This window comes from Taudactylus pleione, unplaced genomic scaffold (genome assembly GCF_031769625.1).
Source record: "Taudactylus pleione unplaced genomic scaffold, aTauple2 ptg000201l, whole genome shotgun sequence".
Lineage (NCBI taxonomy): Eukaryota > Metazoa > Chordata > Amphibia > Anura > Myobatrachidae > Taudactylus > Taudactylus pleione.
Window position 1 is genome coordinate 41,675,361 of NW_028284603.1, and position 20,464 is coordinate 41,695,824.

The following is a 20,464-nucleotide window of genomic DNA, read 5'->3' on the forward strand; positions in this document are numbered from 1 at the left end:
CAAACTCAATTTACTACTGTACATAGATTAAACAGCAAGTTATTATGTACATTATGTCTGATTTATAAACATCATTTTTATTTTCATATCTGTTTACATGCTCCTAACTCATGCTAGAAATGCAACCTAGCAGCAGAATTTATTTTAAAGCCAGTGTATCTTGTCCTGCATCTCATGAACTGTGCTGGTGTATTGGTTGTCCAGGTTATAATCCAACCACACAAAGAAGGATAAATAATAAGAACACATGTTTGTGAATGAAATGAAATGTGTTTCACCTCTTCATTACTAAATATGTTTTCTTATCCATGGTTGTACATCTCTCTGCAATTATAGATGACTTGCCATCCAGTATCTCCCTGTCAGTTCCAGCACCTGACACTGTGTGCCAGCCGTATTCAATATTGCATACTGGTTTACTGGGTAGTACATTTGGGTGTGGAATAATGGATCGACAGTAAATAGATCGACAGTCAACAGGTCAAAACCAGATGGTTGACATGCAATTGGTCAACATGACCAAAATGTCGATAGCGAAAAAAAGGTCGACTGACAAATATTCAATAGTGTTGAAAGGTCGACAGGGTCACATAGTCAACGCAAAAATGGTTGACCTTTTTTGGTAATTTAACCCTAATCGTAACCCTCCCGCTGGTGCTTAACCCTAACCCTCTCCCTGGTGCCTAACCTTAACCCTCCTCCTAGTGCCTAACCTTAACCGTCCCCACCGGCTGCCTAACCAAAACCCTCACCCAAGTGCCTAACCCAAAACCTCCCCCAAGTGCCTAACCCTAACCCTCACAATAAACCCTACACTTAAAAATGTTGAAAAACCATAAAAAAGTGTAAACAATTTTTATGTTGACCTTTTAACCCTGTCGACATTCTGCACTGTCGAACTTTTGACCATGTCGACCATCTGGAGTCGACCTACTAACTGTCGATCTAATTACTGTCCATCCAGATACTAGTACATTCACTATTTACTTAACCATGATATGCACAGATTTGAATCCATCAATAAGAAATAAATAGATGTGAGCTGAAATACAACATTCTAGTACTAAATACACATACGCTTGTACCACGATTGACAGCTGGGGTTTTGGGTGTGAGCAGAACATCACAGTACTCTATATTCAAATTCAAACATTTACTAAAACACTATTATTTACTTGATCCATTATATAATTTCCATATTAAAGTCTTATACCAACTGGCATGACAAATATATGTTTGATAATGTTTAATGCTAGTACGATGCATGCAAATGGAGGTGTCATTGAAACCCACTGTTTTCAATTTCACCATATCCAGTCACATTAATTCAGGAGCATTTGACAGAGGGTAACTGGTGAGGGAATTTTCAGTATTCAATCACCAGTGCTTATAAGGCCTATGGGAGGTTACTGACAGAGAAAATGAACCATTTCAATAATTCAATTAGGCAATTTACAGAAAGCGTAGGTCTGCTGCAAAAGCAGCACTATCATTTTAGCCTTAGATGAAGCTTACAAATATCTCTTACATCTTTAATATTTTATTTCTAGAATAAATTCTCCACGCAGTGGAGTACTCACTGAGTGATATGTACCCAGCCGATATGTCGGCCTGATGGGCCGATATATGAACGAGGTAATGAACGACGGAACGATACCTCGTTCCGTCCTTCATTATCTGCAAACGGCCCCCCGCTTGCGATATTGTCTAGTTGGACATGCAGCACGGCTGACCGAACGATGTCGCAAGTGGCCACAGGAGCACGCATATTGGGCGTACACACTGAGCGATGCGGCAGATATACCATTCCGATTGGATCGGAAAAGACATATCGTGCCAACATCTTCTCTGTGTGTACCCAGCTTAACACTATTTCCTTCCCAAGCCTGAAATAATGTAAGATGATGTGAAAACACAATAAAATCAATCCTACAAAATACTGATAGATATGTCATATTCTATACTTCAGATCTCCTAATAGATACTGAAATCACATTCTGTAATAAATACTCTGTCGCTATCATCAGATTGAAGCAGTAATTATATATCGAAACGTTGACAAAACAAAACTAAGATCAGCTTATTTTTTAATGCACCACGTACAAAATTCCACATTTTGGGGGATGGGCATAGAAAGTGGAGTGGGGCATATTAGTAAGTGGTTACATGCCAGTGATCACATAATTAATATGGAAAATATGTGGTTTCTACTCTCATTTATACTCCTGGGCCTGTTTATGATTTGCGATTAGTGAAAGGGATGGGGTTTAACGGGGTGCACCATACTAACACACAAAAACATATAAAAAAAATCCTCAAATCACTGAAATCTTTCATAGGGCTAATCAGTTGTACAAATAACGTCAGCCCAGACACTAGAGGGTTCCAGACTGGAACTTCCAGTCACATAAATAAAGGCAAAGTGACATGTTTAGAATATGTATTGCAGGAACTTATACATTTCACGCGGAAATAAAGGTTACACTACTATAGCCGTGCCCAGTTTTTATACATATAATAACTTATATACTATTCAGATTTGCATTTTTTTTATATAAGAATTACATATGCAACCATCAAATCTTCAACATTCCTTTCATAATTTCACAATGTAATTTGTTAAATACAAATACTGACTGGTAAAAGATCACAAAGGTACACGTGTCCTTTAAAACAATGAAAATGACATAAATCAGTGGAGAGTAAGCTGTAACCTGTGGTAAATGCTATATAATATTCATGTAATAAAATGCTTCCACCTTTTCATGCCCTCATTAATAACAGTTTCCAGCATGATTTGAAAGTGTTTGTTTTATAACAGTTTGGATAGATTACACATGCATTGTATGCACTTCTGAGGTCAGTAACCTACAGTATATAGCCACACATACAATATTTTACTATCAGTGTTAAGTCTTGTAATAGTCATCTGTGTAACTACTGCTGAGACAAAAGAGCCCGTGTGAGTGCCTATTGTTACGATATATAAGTATTTATGAATTACTGTGGTAAATAACAAAATTCACCATGGAAATTCTGTCCCTTAATGGTGTCACTGGTGGAAATTAGAGCAATGCTGAGATAATACAAACTGGTCTCTGTCAAAATATTTAAACCTAGATTCTTGTTACAATTCCCATGTGATACATCAGATGAATCGAAAAATGATCTCACAAAATCCTGGGGACACAAAAAATGCTGGTATTCTTAGAACTTTGTACTAATTAGTAAATAACACTAGGGTACACATTTTTTTATCTATGTTCTTCCAAAACATGCCCAAAACCTATTGTATGATCCTATCTGCCAGCAGTAGTAGTGCAAAGTGTAAATAGTAGTGTAAACTAAGATCACTCACTCACCACTGAAATTCATCAGCAAACAAATCCAGTGCCTTCAAATGTACTGTAGGGTTAAAGTTCCAGAACACGCAGCTCTTACAGACCTATTTGTCTATTAATTATATATCTTTTAATCACCTCAAGCAGCTGGCGGGCTCCTCTTCATAGTGGACACTGAATTCTGTCTGTACCATATCCTGATTAAGTTCCCCGATCTCTGTGGCAATGGTGTCAATGAGCTGGGAAAGGAGAAAACACACTGACGTGAGTTGGCTGGAAGAGGCGTGTTAGCAAACTCCAGGCAGGTTGGGTCACTTTCTTGTGAACAGACAGCAACCACTGCATATCAGTACTGTACACCCTAAACTTCCCCAAACACAGCAAATGATGAATCAGAGCCACGGGCTCAGAGGATGCAGCAGAATAAACATTTTCAATTGTACAACACACACACGCAAGAAAAGTACTGCCTGCCTGCCCTCTGTGATAGGGACAACATTACTATTAATATGTAAGAGACATTTACACTAATACGTGAAGATCTTCAAGCAAAGATAATGAGAAATTGCTCCACAATGTCTTAGAAAACAAGTATTGATGATGATGATGATGATGATCTTTATGACAGTCCTCCTAATTGTAGAACATAATAGTTCATGATGGAACAGATCATTTATGAGAGGTGACATTTCTTACTGCATTGTTGCGCTAGGGGACGTTGTTTGCTACTAACTTTTGGACAGCTACAGATGTGTCCTCATACACTGACCATCTTTATGACATATGGCGCAATATACCCAGCATGGGATGAGTAGATCACCATAATGTTTTAAAATGTTGCAACTTAGCCGCATTGCAGACACCGCCAAAAGCCATTCACCGTGTACCAGAGCCGCTAGGCTGCGACTGTAATTGCACAGGAATTAGTATAACACAAAGTTATAGATGAAGGACAACGGAATTTGGTGGGAGGAGAAGCTGCAGCTACATGTATTGGAGCCCTTTTACACACATTCAGACTCAGTCACACACATATGTACAAATACTGCAAGCTCCAGTGGTCATTGTACGCTAGCAATGTAGTTTTGTCACATCTAGTTGTTCTCCTGTAATTATCCAAATAAGGCAGATGTACTAACCCTTGGAGAGTTATAAAGTGGAGAGTGATAAAGTACCAACCAATCAGCTTGTAAACTGACAGGAGCTGATTGGTTAGCACTTTATCACTCTCCAAGGGTTAGTACATCTGAGCGAAAGAGACTCTCTGTGCGTCTGAGTCACACAGGACATGGCACTCCGAGAGGGGCTATTGGCACGCCTTGAGCTACTGTGTATAAGGACACATCTGTATGTGCCCCAAGGACTGTGGAGAGCAGGGCCAGGAAGATCTGGGCTAGGGAAGGGGGGATGATGGCGATCAGTATGATTGCCCCCCCATACACATCATACAAACAGAGGAGACAGCAGCCTCCATGGACCCACGTCTGGGGAGAGGTTGCTGCCGCTGACAGGTAAGAAGGAAGGGGAGGCTTGGGGACAGGGCGCAGGACCTTCCAACAAGCACGAACCTGGGTAATCACACACACCCCTCTCAGCGCCCCTGTGTGCCCCAGACAGTTTGATTGGATAATAGTAATAACAACAGGGAATCAGACACTATATTATCAATTCCTATGTATGCTTGAAATAAAGTTTGAATTTTTCATTTTTTTGTTGTTGACGTTTTAAATTACATGTGTTTGTATTGAGATTTATAATACCACGCACATAAGGCCAAATCGAGACCCAAATACGTATTTGGAACAACAGGTTAAGAAAAAAAATTGAAAAGAACATCCAGTGCCCAAATGTGGTACATTGTACACAGAGGTCTCAATGATGTCATATACATGCGTAACAGAAGAAGTCAAATGCACGCGATTTCACACAAGATAACGTTAGCACATTAATACATTCAAGATAATATTTGGTGCGAGTACTTGCAAGGACAGGACATTGATTGAATACGTTATTGCAAAATGGTCTCATATGCATATTATTTACACAGAGAAGTAAAAATGATAATGGGAGACATTACAATATGTCAGTTTTAAGCTTTGTTTCATTGCAAAAACCTTTAATAAAAACTTAAGTCTGAATTAAACAATTTTAATTTGCATATCAAAGTAAAGCAGGAAGGTTGTTACTTATAAATCATATTGGCATTTTAGCTACTGGAAGTGATAAATCAACATCCCATAAACTAAAACCGATTGGAAAACAGGATTTGGATTTGTTTGCTCAGATTGTAAGTATTTGGTTGGATCCAGATGCTGCTTAGACCCTTATAACCCCAAACTGAATTGTCAAGTTTTACAAAGCAGAGGATATTTAATAAGTAATTTGCTGATTAAGATGTGCGCGAAAGTCGGCTGCCGCATTGCGTCCTCAGGAATAAATGCGGATATTCACCTGAGCTGGGCGCATATATGTGGCTGCAGCAACCCTATACATCTGCTTGTGTAAGTAGCCATCATCACATCTGCGCAGGGATGTATCTAGGGATCCGAGCACCCGTGGCAAGGTAATGGACTGGCACCCCCCATTATTTCAGCAAGTGCCCCCAGTAGTAGTCCCCTCTGTGCAGTGCCCCCAGTAGTAGTCCCCTCTATGCAGTGCCCCCAGTAGTAGCCCCCCTATGCAGTGCCCCCAGTAGTAGTCCCCCTTATTCATTGCCCCCAGTAGTAGTCCCCTATATGCAGTGCCCCCAGTAGTAGTCCCCTATATGCAGTGCCCCCAGTAGTAGTCCCCTCTATGCAGTGCCCCCAGTAGTAGTCAGCCTTATTCATTGCCCCCAGTAGTAGTCCCACCTATGCAGTGCCCTGAGTAGTAGTCCCACCTATGCAGTGCCCCCAGTAGCAGTCCCCTCTATGCAGTGCCCCCAGTAGTAGTCCCCTCTATGCAGTGTCCCCAGTAGTAGTCCACCCTATGCAGTGCCCCCAGTAGTAGTCCCCTATATGCAGTGCCCCCATCAGTAGCCCCCTTTTTACAGTGCCCCCAGTAGTAGTCCACCCTATGCAGTGCCCTAAGTAGTAGTCCCCTTTATGCAGTGCCCCCAGTAGTAGTCCCATCTATGCAGTGCCCCCAGTAGTAGTCCACCCTATGCAGTAGTGCCCCCAGTAGTAGTCCACCCTATGCAGTGCCCCCAGTAGTAGTCCACCCTATGCAGTGCCCCCAGTAGTAGTCCACCCTATGCAGTGCCCTCAGTAGTAGTCACCTTATGCATTGCCCCCAGTAGTAGTCCACCCTATACATTGCCCCCAGTAGTAGTAGTCCCTATACAGTGCCCTCATTAGCTGCCCCCCACACCCATAACGTGCCCCCAATAGCGCCCCCCCTATACAGTGCTCCCAGTAGCGGCCATCCCCCCACCATAACGTGCCCCCAGTAGCGGCCCCCCCTATACAGTATATATATATATAATATATATACACACTGTATAGGGGGGACCGCTACTGGGGGCTGCTGGTGGCACTGTCAGATGGCGCCCCCCCTTTGGCCGGCGCCCCTGGCGAGTGCCATCCTGGCCAATGGGTAGATACACCTCTGCATCTGCGTACGCTCACCCCTGAATATCCTGCAATTTCGTCTACACGCCCACGGCACACTTACCAATGTGCCAATACCTTGTTGCCGCCCAGGTAGACCCTTTCAGCTGCAACTGAAACGACTCTGAGTCACAAACAGATGCACGTGCCCAGTTTTGATACATGCGGCTGCGCAGTTGCTAAAAATCACGTACAACTCCAAATCCGTGCATAATGGTATATCTGCACTAACTCTAACCAGCTAACAAGCAATTACATATTATTACTCATGCAAGCTCCAGTAGATGAAATGGCTAATTGGCTGCTGTAAATTAGTGCACATATGTGCTATGTTAGGAAATGACCATAGTAAATCATAACACCTCGTTATTTTTAGAATTATAAACAATATGCTCTGGTATTATACCTGTCACTTTACATTCAGTGGTATAATTTACCATCCAATGTGACCCAGTTTACGCAGTATACACAATTTTGTTCCTGTGCATGCTATTTATTTTCCAATTACAGAAAGTCTGAATAAATTAAGTGATGCAAGAGGGTTAATTAATACAAATTATATAAATCAGCCACTACTGTAACTGGAATATAAGTAGGAAGATGGGGAGCAGACCATCATGTTATATACCTACTAACTGTACTGTACTGATTTATGCAGGACAGTGCCGATTGTCAGCTTTGTCCTGATTGCTCTGGAGGGTGAGAGGTATATCCAGCTCACTTCAGCTCTTTAAGCGAATGGGTGCTAGGCACAGTGGCATTGAAAAGGTGGTTTTAGGGGAGGGGAAAGGCACAGGGGACAATCGATCCGTGACATGTGACTATTGAACACTTCGAAGTTTTGTAACACGCATATTTGTCCCCAACTCGAGAAGTTGGAGGTATGGCTCATGTTTTCAAAAAGGCAGGTTCCTTTCAGAAATATACCGCTATCCAAACAAATGGCACCAACCCACAATCTAACCTCTTTTTAATAGCAACATAGATGTACTTAACATACAGCTGTGTCATCCTATCCTTTTTGCAACATATGGGGCCAAATGGAATAGGGTTAGAGTTAAAGTAAAAATCTATGTCGCACCTCCTCGCATTTTTAGAAGGTGCGAGTTGGTGCCGGGACTCGCAAATGTAATAGCCTACGAACTTTTGAGCTCGAGGCTACTACACAATGCGAATCTGTGCGAGTATTTCCCTATGTAAACTCATACCTTTAATGCGACTAGTATTAAAAGGTGCAAATTATACAGAAGCCTTCACAGATCAGTGAGATCTGTGAAGGCTTCTGTCTGTTTTAAACAAAAATACGTGCACCCCTCCCCAGAAGCATAACCAGCCCTGGGCTCTGTGCAGCCTGTGCTAGTTTTTAAAATACAGGGGCCAAAATGTGTAGGGGTCCCTGTATTTTAAGAACCAGCACTGGGCTATTTAAAGCCCATAGGGTACCTGTGATAAAAAATCCATACTCACCTCTCCTATGCATTGTTTATGTCCTCTTCAGTCCCTGTAGGCATCCAGGGGGTTAGAATAAAAAACGCAGAAACCCGAAACAATGTCGGACAGGAGGAAAGGTATGTGTTTACACATACCCTTCCTTCGCACGAATAACTGGGGCCCACATGTGCCCAGTCATTGCAGGAGCTGCCAGCCAATCAGCGGTCATCTCCGTCGCACAGCACAGCCTGTGTCCTCCATAGACTTCAATGGTGTGAAATCTCCATTGAAGTCTATGGTGGGAACCGCTGTAATCACTGGCAACTGTGGACCGGCCCCCGTGTGACGTTACATGGAGGGGGCCTGGAATGCACCAGGCCCGCGAATAATGTTATATATATATCAAAATGGCCCTTGGCAGAAAAAAGGTTCCCCACACCTGGTCTATATCATACTTGCCAACTCTCCCTGATTGTCAGGTAGACTCCCTGAAACAGTAGCAATCTCCCTGTCTCCCTGAAGAGCATAGCAATCTCCCTGATTCTGCTTTATCCCCATAATGAATATGAATATGTTATATATAAAAATAAACAGAGAAATTTACATTCAAATTGATTAGTATCATTTCCCTGCATTGGTCATAAGGCACAATGATTCCTATGGCTACATGCATTTTCTGTAAAGTATCAGTGTGTTTTCATAAAAAAATAGATCTTTCCAACTGCTTTTGGGCTTGTTTACATTTTGATGTATATTATATGACACGCCTCTCATATGTAGCAGTACGCGCCCACTTTACCGCCGCCCTCATATATATTGCTTCCATAATCTCCCTGAAATGCTTTTTCAAAAGTAGGCAAGCATGGTATATATATATATATATATATATATACACACACATACATATACACACACATACATATATATGTATATATATATAGCGGGGCACTATAAAAAAAGCGCCCTGCCCTCACAGCCTGGTCGCAGTGTCCCGCGGGTAGGGAAATGTGCGGTGACCCGGCCACCACCAGTGAATTCTCCCTGTCAGCAGCTCTTGGGGGCTGCCCGGCGTGTCCGTAAGTGCCGGGCACGCCCCCAAGAGTGACGAAAAGGGTGACATCTTATAGACATGCCCCCTTTTCAATGACCATGCCCCCTTCTCTAGCTCCGGCACCCTGCCTGCCGCCAGAGCTAGAGTGAACTAATTATATATATATATATATATATATATATACATACACACACACACACACACACACACACACATATATACATATGCCAGGGCACCTAATTTTCAGTACTGCCCTCCGCTCTGGCCAGCCCACCCCCCTCTGCTGTTCTGACCGTTGCTCCAACTTGATACACCACTCATTACTTTGTTCCTCCCCTCCCTCGCAATCTCGGGGCCCTGTACATGTGTTCCCTTTGTACCCCCCTGTTGCCAGGCCTGTACACCCCCATATTACTAGCAAAACCCCTGCTGTGTGGTGGTCACACCCCTGTGGAAGCACAGAATAGGCCCTATCTCAATTTCAGCTCGATGCCCATGTGAACCTTAAGTCATTCGTACAGGACCTCTGACTGATTGGCATACAATTTTCCCCTGCCACTAATTTTCATAAATATCCTATAATATTATACTGAAATTAAGCAGGATCTCAGGCAGCCAATACATTTCATGAAAGTCACTTAAAATGTTTTCAGCCATCACAAAGAGAAGATATAATAGCAAATAAAAATCACCTAATAACACTTATAAGCAAATCACAGATGTACCACTAAATCCACTAAGATGTGTAACTGTGACTCATGCCTTTTAATCTTATGTTTTTAAGGTAGCATAAACCGGGGATGAGTACTTCCTGTCTCAAAAGTTGGGCATTGTTTTCTCATTCCCTTTCCGAGAGAGGCATTTCCGGTCAAGAAAAATAAGGGATCTCAAACACAGCGTTAAGAAATCAACACCAGCTAAAAGCATAGACAAAACTGTGCACTTTGCCCATCATTCTAACACATGGTTTGCACAGGGAAGCTTACATGTAACAAAGATCACGGTTATACTTGTACTGCCACAATACTACATCTGTTAAATATAACAGAAAAAAATTGATGTAAAAAAAAAAAAAAAATCTATCTTTTTAGACTGTTTTCATTTAAGATTCATATGTAAAGAAAAAAAAATCAAAACATTGATACATTTGAATATATCAACATAATAAACAAAAGTAAACAAAAGAGAATATCCGTGAAATAGTCAACGGCAGCAGTTGACAGCAAAAACATTTCACAACAGCATATAGAAATAGGTTATATATAAAAAGGTCAATTAAGGAATACTGTGCTAAAACTCAGGTCTCTTGTGTCTCCCATCCACCACCTCAGGATAGCCTTTTTTAACCGAGGTCTTATAAGATTGCCTTGTAGACAACATTAGTTTTTTCCCTGATGCCAACATGAAAAGATTTAGTTTTGATGTGACATGCAAAAGGGCCACATAAAGTTGTCCATAAAGTTGTCCACTTAGGTTAACTCCAACAACGTTAAGTGTCTGTCCCCGTGCTTTATATATTGTCATGCCATAAATGAATAAGGAACGGTAAAAAAAGGGAAAAACTTAAATTTTGTGTCAGTAAATAGGGCTTAGATCAATTTTTCTGGAGAACCAGATACAACGTATCAATCTCTACATGGTGTAAAATAAAGTCCATCGTTGTGATATGTCTTTATTGTTTTAGTCACTGTAAGCCAAGAAAGCCCTCGGACGTCCGTTTTTTCATTGACTTACTTCACTACAATCGTCACTGCTCGGTTTCCTTTTGTCATACATTAATGTTTCATACACCTAAACCTTCCTCAACAAATGCTCTATAGAATAGTGTAAACTGCATCAAAATCCGTCCAGTGGTTCTCGAGATTAGTCCGAACAAACAGACAGATGCCTACTATAATAGAATAATGAGAATAGCAACCCTACACAAAATAAGTTACATTGCACAAACAGTTAATTGGTTGCTTTCTCATCTCTATTTGTTCAATACCCAAAAGGGCGGTATGGCCGCAGGTGGTTCCTATACCCTTGAATTCATACATATGCATGCTGCAAGGGTGCATTTGTGTCTATGCAGTACGAGATCTTCCTATGCACTCTGCTTTGCAAGCCCAATCCAGAACTGTTGTATTCTGCAGTACTGTGTTTGATGCAGCCCAACTCTGCTTTCCATTACTTTTCAATTTTGTTTTCATAATTGCATGTAATAAAATGGCTCAACATTGTGTTACTGTTGCTATGTATGTTTGAGGCTCCTATAAAACACTGAGAGACAAAATAGAGTTCTGCTTTACATCCTTCCAGCTACTTCCTGCTACTGTACAGAAGGTCTTTGGAGAGGAGCCAGGTTATAAAAAAACCCCACTGGATGAATCAGTGTCATTGCTAGCTAAAAATAAAGACTGGATGCAGAGGCAATCAAAGAAAAAATGTTATTCAAGAAACCAGATTTTAGAATTTACAAAATAAATTAGATTAGTTTAGTTTCTTCCGTTTAGACCAAAGGACTAATATCAGTACTTGTCATAGTTACATTGGCATCCATGTATCAGCGCCAATATGGAGGAAGGAGAGGTACACGCCAAATCTTTGTATGATGTGGCTGAACCATTAGGGATGTGGCCAGAGAAGTAGAGTAGAAAAGGTCGGGCATGATATCAACTCTTATTGACAGTACCAAGCGGCCTATTGCTGGGCTCCTTCTCCCTGCCATGAAATCCTATATATTATGATTGCATTTACCTAGAGGGTGGCGATGCAAGGTCCCAGTGCGACAGCTGCCAATTTATACCCTTTTTCCACTGACCTGAAAATCCCGGGTTATTGCACATGAACGCGTATCAACCCGGGATATTTGTCAGTGTACAAGGCTCCACCCGGGTCCAGATACCTGAGAGGCCAATCCTACTAGCAAGTAAGGCTCACTGTAAATGGGTAACCCGGGTCATCTGACCAGAGACCTGTTTACAGCACGGGGAGAGCTGCGTTCTGGCGCAAGGAGATGATGTCCATCTCCAAGTGCCGTCACTGCACCCGTGAATAACCCGGATCGCATTAGATGATGAACGTATATCTCCGATGTTTCTGGGTCTGTGCCTGCGCATGTTCATAATGGGTCCTGTGATTATGCCCGCAGACCTCCCAGGCTGCAGCATGCTTGACATGCTGCGGCGTTTGGGAGACGGAGCAGGGGCGTAACTGATCATCGTTCCCAGAAGGGGGGTGTCATCCACATTTTCCAGGAGGGACGAGACCAGGGTCTGCGTCGGCAGATGCAGATTCCTGGGCCTATTACATGACTAGCACCCGTTCGGAAGTTTCAGCTCCCTCAGCCTGACCAAAGGAGCAACCAACACGACCATCGGTTGCGATTGTGATCCCAGCTTGCGACGTCAGTCACGGCTCTGGGATTGCAAATACAGCAAGGAGGTGTCTGCATATGAGCTGGACAGATCTGCACAGCCGCTTGTGTGCGTCCATCTCTGAATCAGGCTCTGTGTTCCAAATCTTGGGTCAGACCCGGGACTTAGGTGGAAAAGGGGTATAATTCTCAAAGGAGGATAAAATCTGATTTCCTGGACGTTTGGTGGGGAAACTATAATCCTAGCTCCGAGCAGTGATTGATAAGCCAGCGTAAAATTCTGTCACTACATTAATGTGCCCACCCCTGGCATAGATCTATATGGTCCACATCCCCATTGTCATTTTACTGTCAAAACTTTTTTTTTTTCTCTCTCTACTGAGGCAAATTTGTCAGTAGAGACACAATACAGCTTAACCTGACCACACATCTAACCAATTTTCATCCAACTAATCAACTGTCTGACCAACTTATGTACTCATCTAACCAACTTTTCCATCAGTATACAACAAAACAATCTATTTAAAATCATCTGCCCAATCACCTGGATCGCTGTCTGTGAAATATAAGTAAGGAGCCTCCACAATCTCCTCTAAGAGCAAACTTGATATTCTTATCAGTTAACTCCTTGGCTTTTTTCTCACCTAATAAATCCTCTCTCTCTATCTTACTAATCCTTTGTTGTGCTTTTTCTAAAAGAGAATTCTAATTTCCTTTTTCTTTAAAACGATTTCCCATTTCCTCCATTTGGGTTTTACAAATCTCACTTTCTGTGCAGTTGCGTTTAGTCAATTTATGCGGATTAAACGGGACTCCATCAAGCCAATTTTTGTGATGCTGGCTGGTGTTTTCGATGTAACCATTAGAGTCAGTTTTCTTTCTATGGGTTTTGGTGCGTAATCTACCTTACCATAATTTTCTACAGCTTGGTTCCGCTTTTCCTGACAAACTCTCTTAGCCACATGGTGGGAAGTGACGCAGTCACAACTCGCCATGTATTCCAGCCGTCCTGACCGGAAGTGGTCATATCGCATCACCTTCCGGACCTTACAGAAAGTCTGTCCTTGGAATCCAAAGATGGAAATTTTTCTAAGTATCCTCATTCTTATGGGTATACATAGGGGAACTTATTGGGGGTATCATCAAGCTTCTTTGTTCCGCAACACGTTAAGCTGGTGATATAAGTACAGTAGGCAATTTCATTTTACCACGCATTTGGACCAGGGAGAAAAGTGGGAGGACGGAGATCCGGAAGTCTAGACGCCCCAATTTTCCTCATATCATCTGGGAGGGTAACCAGTTGTGTGGATATCCCTTGATACACCATGTTGGTGTGATATGCTTGATATATGATTTTTAAATGTGAGTAAGATGTGCAAATAAACCTAATTTTTGATGTTTTACAATATTGCACTATGTATTCTTGGTTTTCTTATATTTGAGAAAGAAAAAACCTGGGAATCAATTAGGAATAAACGTCTCTGAAGATCCCAAGGATATGAATGAAGGACATCATCTTTATTGAATTATTAGAGTGTAAGAACTTTTTTGAACATTATTGAACTTGCATTGACTGTGAACATTTCCATCAGACCCGCCAACTTCTCTCCAACTGAATGAGGCTGACATCACAGAAGTATATGGGCAATGTCTGCCTACTAGGGGCATTACCAAGCATGTGGTGGTGTGGCCATGCCCCATTAGGAATACTACTGCCCTTTACATGCTGTGCTACCTTCTGAAAGGCACAAGACAGGACCGGGTACATTGCAGCTGCTCCCCCTCCAAAAAGAACCACAACTTGTATGAACGACTATGAAATCTGCAGTATTTCTGCTGCTAGAGGCAGTAACTGTTGTAATGGTAAGGACACCGATGGCGGTGCACATGCTTCTATTCCAATGGGGACATTAATGTTGAGAGGCATGGCTTAACTGCAAGATCTTCTTTTCCTGTAGCAAGTTATCATTTTCTTGCAGCTCCTTCAAATGAGTAGAATCTCCCAAAATAGCCCTCAGACTTATAAAGGTTGTAGAACCCAAGATCTACCGCCTAGGGAGCTTGAATGCAGGTCCATAAGTGAATTAAGCAAGAGAAATCACATAGTGGGGTTTATGTATCAAGCAGTGAAAAGTGTGGGGGAAAGTGGACCAGTAGGGAAGTTGCCCATAGCAACCAATCAGCTTCTACCTATTATTTTATAGACTGTACTTGATAAATGCTACTTCAAAACTGATTGGTTGCTATGGGCAACTTCTCCATTCTTTTCACTGCTTCATACACAGGGGTAGATGTACTATGCCTCAGAGAGAGGTAAAGTTGAGAGATATAAAGTACCAATCAATCAGCTCCTGTCATTTCTCAAACACAAATTGTAAGATGGTATTTGGGAGCTGGTTGGTTGGTACTTTATCTCCGTTCACGTTCTCTCTATCCAAGGCTTAGTAAATTGAACCAGTTAACCCCATTGAGACCCAAGTATCATACACTGTTCACGCAGTCATCCCTGAAGAGACTTTAAATTCCAAATCAATAAAACATTAAACTTAAAACTTTATTAATCAAACAATTTCTACATGACAAACTACAATGTACTTACCAACATAAAACATAACGTTCTTAAAATAAAAATAACATTACTACAAAAATATTAACAATAAGACCTGAATGTAAAAAGTGCACAACATTCAGATCATTTTAAAGCAGCTGGAAAGTTTACCCTAATGTTATGCGGATGCACTTTCATGATAGAAATTCCCCAGTTATACCCCATGTAGACTGAAAGGTTGGCTAATGGAAGATAATTCTAAAAAGTAAACACACTGAACAATTTATTTGAGCATCTGTTGTACTAATAGCTCAAAGTGTTCTGACTGTGCCTTATTTTCTTAAGCTTGTCTTTCTGGGACATTGCCTGGTTTAAAAGTTCACCTTTGTTATACACATATTAATACCTATAATGTCTTCTGGGAGGGGAGAATAAACACATATTGTATTGTAACATGTTTATAGCAACCATTTCATGCCTACTCGTTCTTTCTTTTTTTACCTTCACTTTTAATGTATTGAATTGTACACTGTGTAGACACAAGTGATTGGAGACCCCGGCGCAAGCGAAATGCATACCATTGCACACAAGCTCCAAATGGCCACTAATGTGACGGTTTTCAGAAGAAAACTTTGTAGGGAGGCCGACAATGCCACCTATCATTTCCAGGGCGACGCCGGGCTTGTATACAGAAAACTCTGCAACCCTGATCGACTGGCCAGCTCAGAGTCCAGGGGCGGGATGCACTATATGGAAAATGAAATAAAAACCCTCTTTTCGGGGTTTTACCACATTATCCATATCCACGATTGAGTGGCCACCGGGCTCCAATGTGGAGGGTATGCTGGCGTTACCCTATAGAAACCTATGGGCATCTACCGCATCGCTCTGGTTTGAGATCCCTCCCAGCATGCCCCGCGGCTGCCGCACCACTCTGCCCATGCCCAGATTGACTCCCGGGTTATAAACCCGGAAGTCCAGGGCGCAGTGCTGATCACAAAGGACAGCTCTTATCGGAAGAGCTGTCCTTTGCTGAACTGATCGCATATGTTAGTGCATATGCGATCAGTACGAATGCGATTTCTGGCGGTATGTACTGCACTATGTCAGTGCATCCCGCCCCAGATCTTATCCTCATTGAGAACCTCTGGGACAAATTGGAGTGACAGGTGCATTCTAGGCCGACTCGACCTTCTTCAGTGTCACAGTCGGTCAATGTACTTGAAGTGGAATGGCAAAATATGCTGCCTGCTATTGTCCAGGAACTTGGGGACAGTTTGCCAAGAAGGGTGTCTGCAGTAATCACTACACGTGGTGGACCTACAAAGTACTGACGTCAGTAAAATCTCGTTGATCGATTTGCTGTCAGTGTCCAATCACTTTTGTCTACATAGTGTACATGCTTTCCTGCAACCTTTACAAAATATTTAGCATTTTAATTGTAACTTCATACAGTTCCTTCTCCCCAAGTTCATCATAACACACTGTCAGCCTCGTTCTGCAGGTTTATTACATTATATGCAGGTCTTCTGCCCAAGTTCATCTGTACACACTGTCAGCCTCATTCTGCTGTTTTATTACATTATATACAGGTCATCTGCCCAAGGTTATCTGAACACACAGTCAGCCTCGTTCTGCAGGTTTATAACATTATATATAGGTCTTCTCCCCAAGTTCATCATCACACAATGTCAGCCTCGTTCTGCAGGTTCATTACATTATATACAGGTCTTCTGCCCAAGTTCATCTGAACACACTGTCAGCCTCGTTCTGCAGGTTCATTACATTATATACAGGTCTTCTGCCCAAGTTCTTCATAACACACTGTCAGCCTCATTCTGCAGGTTCATTACATTATATGCAGGTCTTCTGCTCAAGTTCATCTGAACACACGGTCAGCCTCGTTCTGCAGGTTCATTACATTATATACAGGTCTTCTGCCCAAGTTCATCTGAACACACTGTCAGCCTCGTTCTGCAGGTTCATTACATTATATACAGGTCTTCTGCCCAAGTTCTTCATAACACACTGTCAGCCTCGTTCTGCAGGTTCATTACATTATATGCAGGTCTTCTGCTCAAGTTCATCTGAACACACGGTCAGCCTCGTTCTGCAGGTTCATTACATTATATACAGGTCTTCTGCCCAAGTTCATCTGAACACACTGTCAGCCTCGTTCTGCAGGTTCATTACATTATATACAGGTCTTCTGCCCAAGTTCTTCATAACACACTGTCAGCCTCGTTCTGCAGGTTCATTACATTATATGCAGGTCTTCTGCTCAAGTTCATCTGAACACACGGTCAGCCTCGTTATGCAGGTTTATTACATTATATACAGGTCATCTGCCCAAGGTTATCTGAACATACTGTCAGCCTCGTTCTGCAGGTTCATTACATTATATACAGGTCTTCTCCCCAAGTTCATCATCACACAATGTCAGCCTCGTTCTACAGGTTCATTACATTATATACAGGTCTTCTGCCCAAGTTCTTCATAACACACGGTCAGCCTCGTTCTCCAGGTTCATTACATTATATGCAGGTCTTCTGCTCAAGTTCATCTGAACACACGGTCAGCTTCGTTATGCAGGTTTATTACATTATATACAGGTCATCTGCCCAAGGTTATCTGAACATACTGTCAGCCTCGTTCTGCAGGTTCATTACATTATATACAGGTCTTCTGCCCAAGTTCATCATCACACACTGTCAGCCTCGTTCTGCAGGTTCATTACATTATATACAGGTCTTCTCCCCAAGTTCATCATCACACAATGTCAGCCTCGTTCTACAGGTTCATTACATTATATACAGGTCTTCTGCCCAAGTTCTTCATAATACACGGTCAGCCTCGTTCTGCAGGTTCATTACATTATATGCAGGTCTTCTGCTCAAGTTCATCTGAACACACGGTCAGCCTCGTTATGCAGGTTTATTACATTATATACAGGTCATCTGCCCAAGGTTATCTGAACATACTGTCAGCCTCGTTCTGCAGGTTCATTACATTATATACAGGTCTTCCGCCCAAGTTCATCTGAACACGCTGTCAGCCTCATTCTGCAGGTTTATTACATTATATATAGGTCTTCTGCCCAAGTTCTTCATAACACACTGTCAGCCTCGTTCTGCAAGTTTATTACATTATATATAGGTCTTCTGCCCAAGTTCTTCATAACACAATGTCAGCCTCGTTCTGCAGGTTCATTACATTATATACAGGTCTTCCGCCCAAGTTCATCTGAACACGCTGTCAGCCTCATTCTGCAGGTTTATTACATTATATATAGGTCTTCTGCCCAAGTTCATCTGAACACACTGTCAGCCTCGTTCTGCAGGTTTATTAAATTATATACAGGTCTTCTGCCAAAGTTCATCTGAACACACTGTCAGCCTCGTTCTGCAGGTTTATTAAATTCTATACAGGTCCTTTTACAGATGTTCATAAAAATACAGCGCCAGCCACATTCTACAGGTTTATTAAATAAAAATATATGCCATATCCCCATCTATGTCATATTATTTTTTTTAACAAATTTAAGCAAACATGTCTGACATTCTCTCTCTATAATGGGGGTCATTGTTACAATGTGCCAACTATGTGGGGATTAATAGTGCATGTTACACAAGCTACTGATCTGCTGACAGCCAGTATGGTAACAGAATCAGGGCACACATTTCTTGTTCCTGCATGAAGTTACTGCTTTTTCACTTCCTTGTCTGACGTGGTAAAGATAGAAACTAATTTGGGGATTTTGTCTGTCCTTAAATGCACGCTTAATCCCTGATATTGTACATATACAAATGGAAAGCAAATAGTACTACATGAAGCATACATAAGTATTGCTCGATTGTTTACTTATGAGATAAAGTACTCCTTAATGTACTGCAAATTAGAGGTATGTATATTAGAAGTCATATCTGACCATATAAAAAAGGCTGTAGGTGAAAAAGGTCACATAAAGGTCACTGATTTATTATGTGACTTCTAATATCCATCCTAATTTACAGTATATGGTGGTTAATCCTTTCAATATGCAAGTTTTTCTAATGAACACTGTAATGACCTCCAAACCCAAGGTTTTTCTTGTTTAACTAGTATGCCCGTGGCGAACATTTCACCAATTTGAACCCAGAACATACGTACGGAAAATGCTTAGCTAGATAATGGCTAGAGCGTAAATGTTAATACGACGGAATCGGCTAATAAAAGATGTGTGTGAAGCATAACCGGCTAAGCCATGCCCCTTTATGGTTTTTGGGGCTTTTTTCATTTTAACATTTCGCCAATTTGTAAGTGCGATGATCTATTTGGCCATGGACTCTGAAGCAAAATGGACCGTTTCCAGGGGGTACTGCAAGCTGAGCCCCTATAGATGCAAATGATAATGCACTGTTACTCCGCCTCACCGTCTTCCAGCCTCCCGCCAATCAGTGGCTGCTGGTGTGACACCCTACTCTTAACCCTGATGATGTCTGTCAGGTGTCTTACCATATGAAGTGGGATCACCCTCAGTAGCACTCCTTCAGCGAGTTTGATTGTATCAGAATCAAAAGTACCCAGAGGTTTGTACAATGTATCAGGCCAATTGGTACCATAAACTTTTACACTTTTATTAACAGTAGTAATTACTAATGAAGTAAACCAGAATAAAGACAACAATATTCCAGTCAATACATTACATGCAATAGATGAAAAACAGTGCAATCTGGAGAAATTACATGTGACCCGTTGGTATTTTATTTTACTGGAATCTGGAACCACTAAGACTCCGGGGCTGTTAGTCTATAAATGAAGCTGGTTAGGTCAGAATAATAAACACTTACTAATACCTTTTAACTAAATATCATATAAACAGCAAAATATCGTAAAATAAAGAACGACGTAAACTCAACTCAATATCGTTCATAAATTGCTGGCCAGCTATCGCTGTATAGGTGTGGTGCACGGTCGTCGACTGAGGGATCTTATACTATCCTGAGAAGTTGTATATAAATAGTTTAATTTAGAAAACCAGAATTTATTCTCCCTGCTTCTGTGGTACCCCAAGTGTGGGGAGTATCATTAAGTACCATAGTAGTGTTGTGTTTAATGAGACTATAATTAATGTTGGTACCCAGGCTGACTGAACCCTATTCCCTGGGG

At 41.7% G+C, this 20,464-nt stretch overlaps 1 protein-coding gene across 4 annotated transcripts in view; it reads right to left on the reverse strand.

Moving 5' to 3' along the window:
- Window positions 1–20,464, reverse strand: part of RIN2 (Ras and Rab interactor 2) — a 168,121-nt gene that overhangs the window by 83,659 nt on the left and 63,998 nt on the right. For all 4 annotated transcript variants that reach the window (XM_088477342.1, XM_088477343.1, XM_088477344.1 and 1 more), the window contains one exon: window positions 3,480–3,580. In XM_088477342.1, coding sequence (XP_088333468.1) covers window positions 3,480–3,580 — 101 coding nt within the window. The remainder of the gene's footprint in view (window positions 1–3,479; window positions 3,581–20,464) is intronic.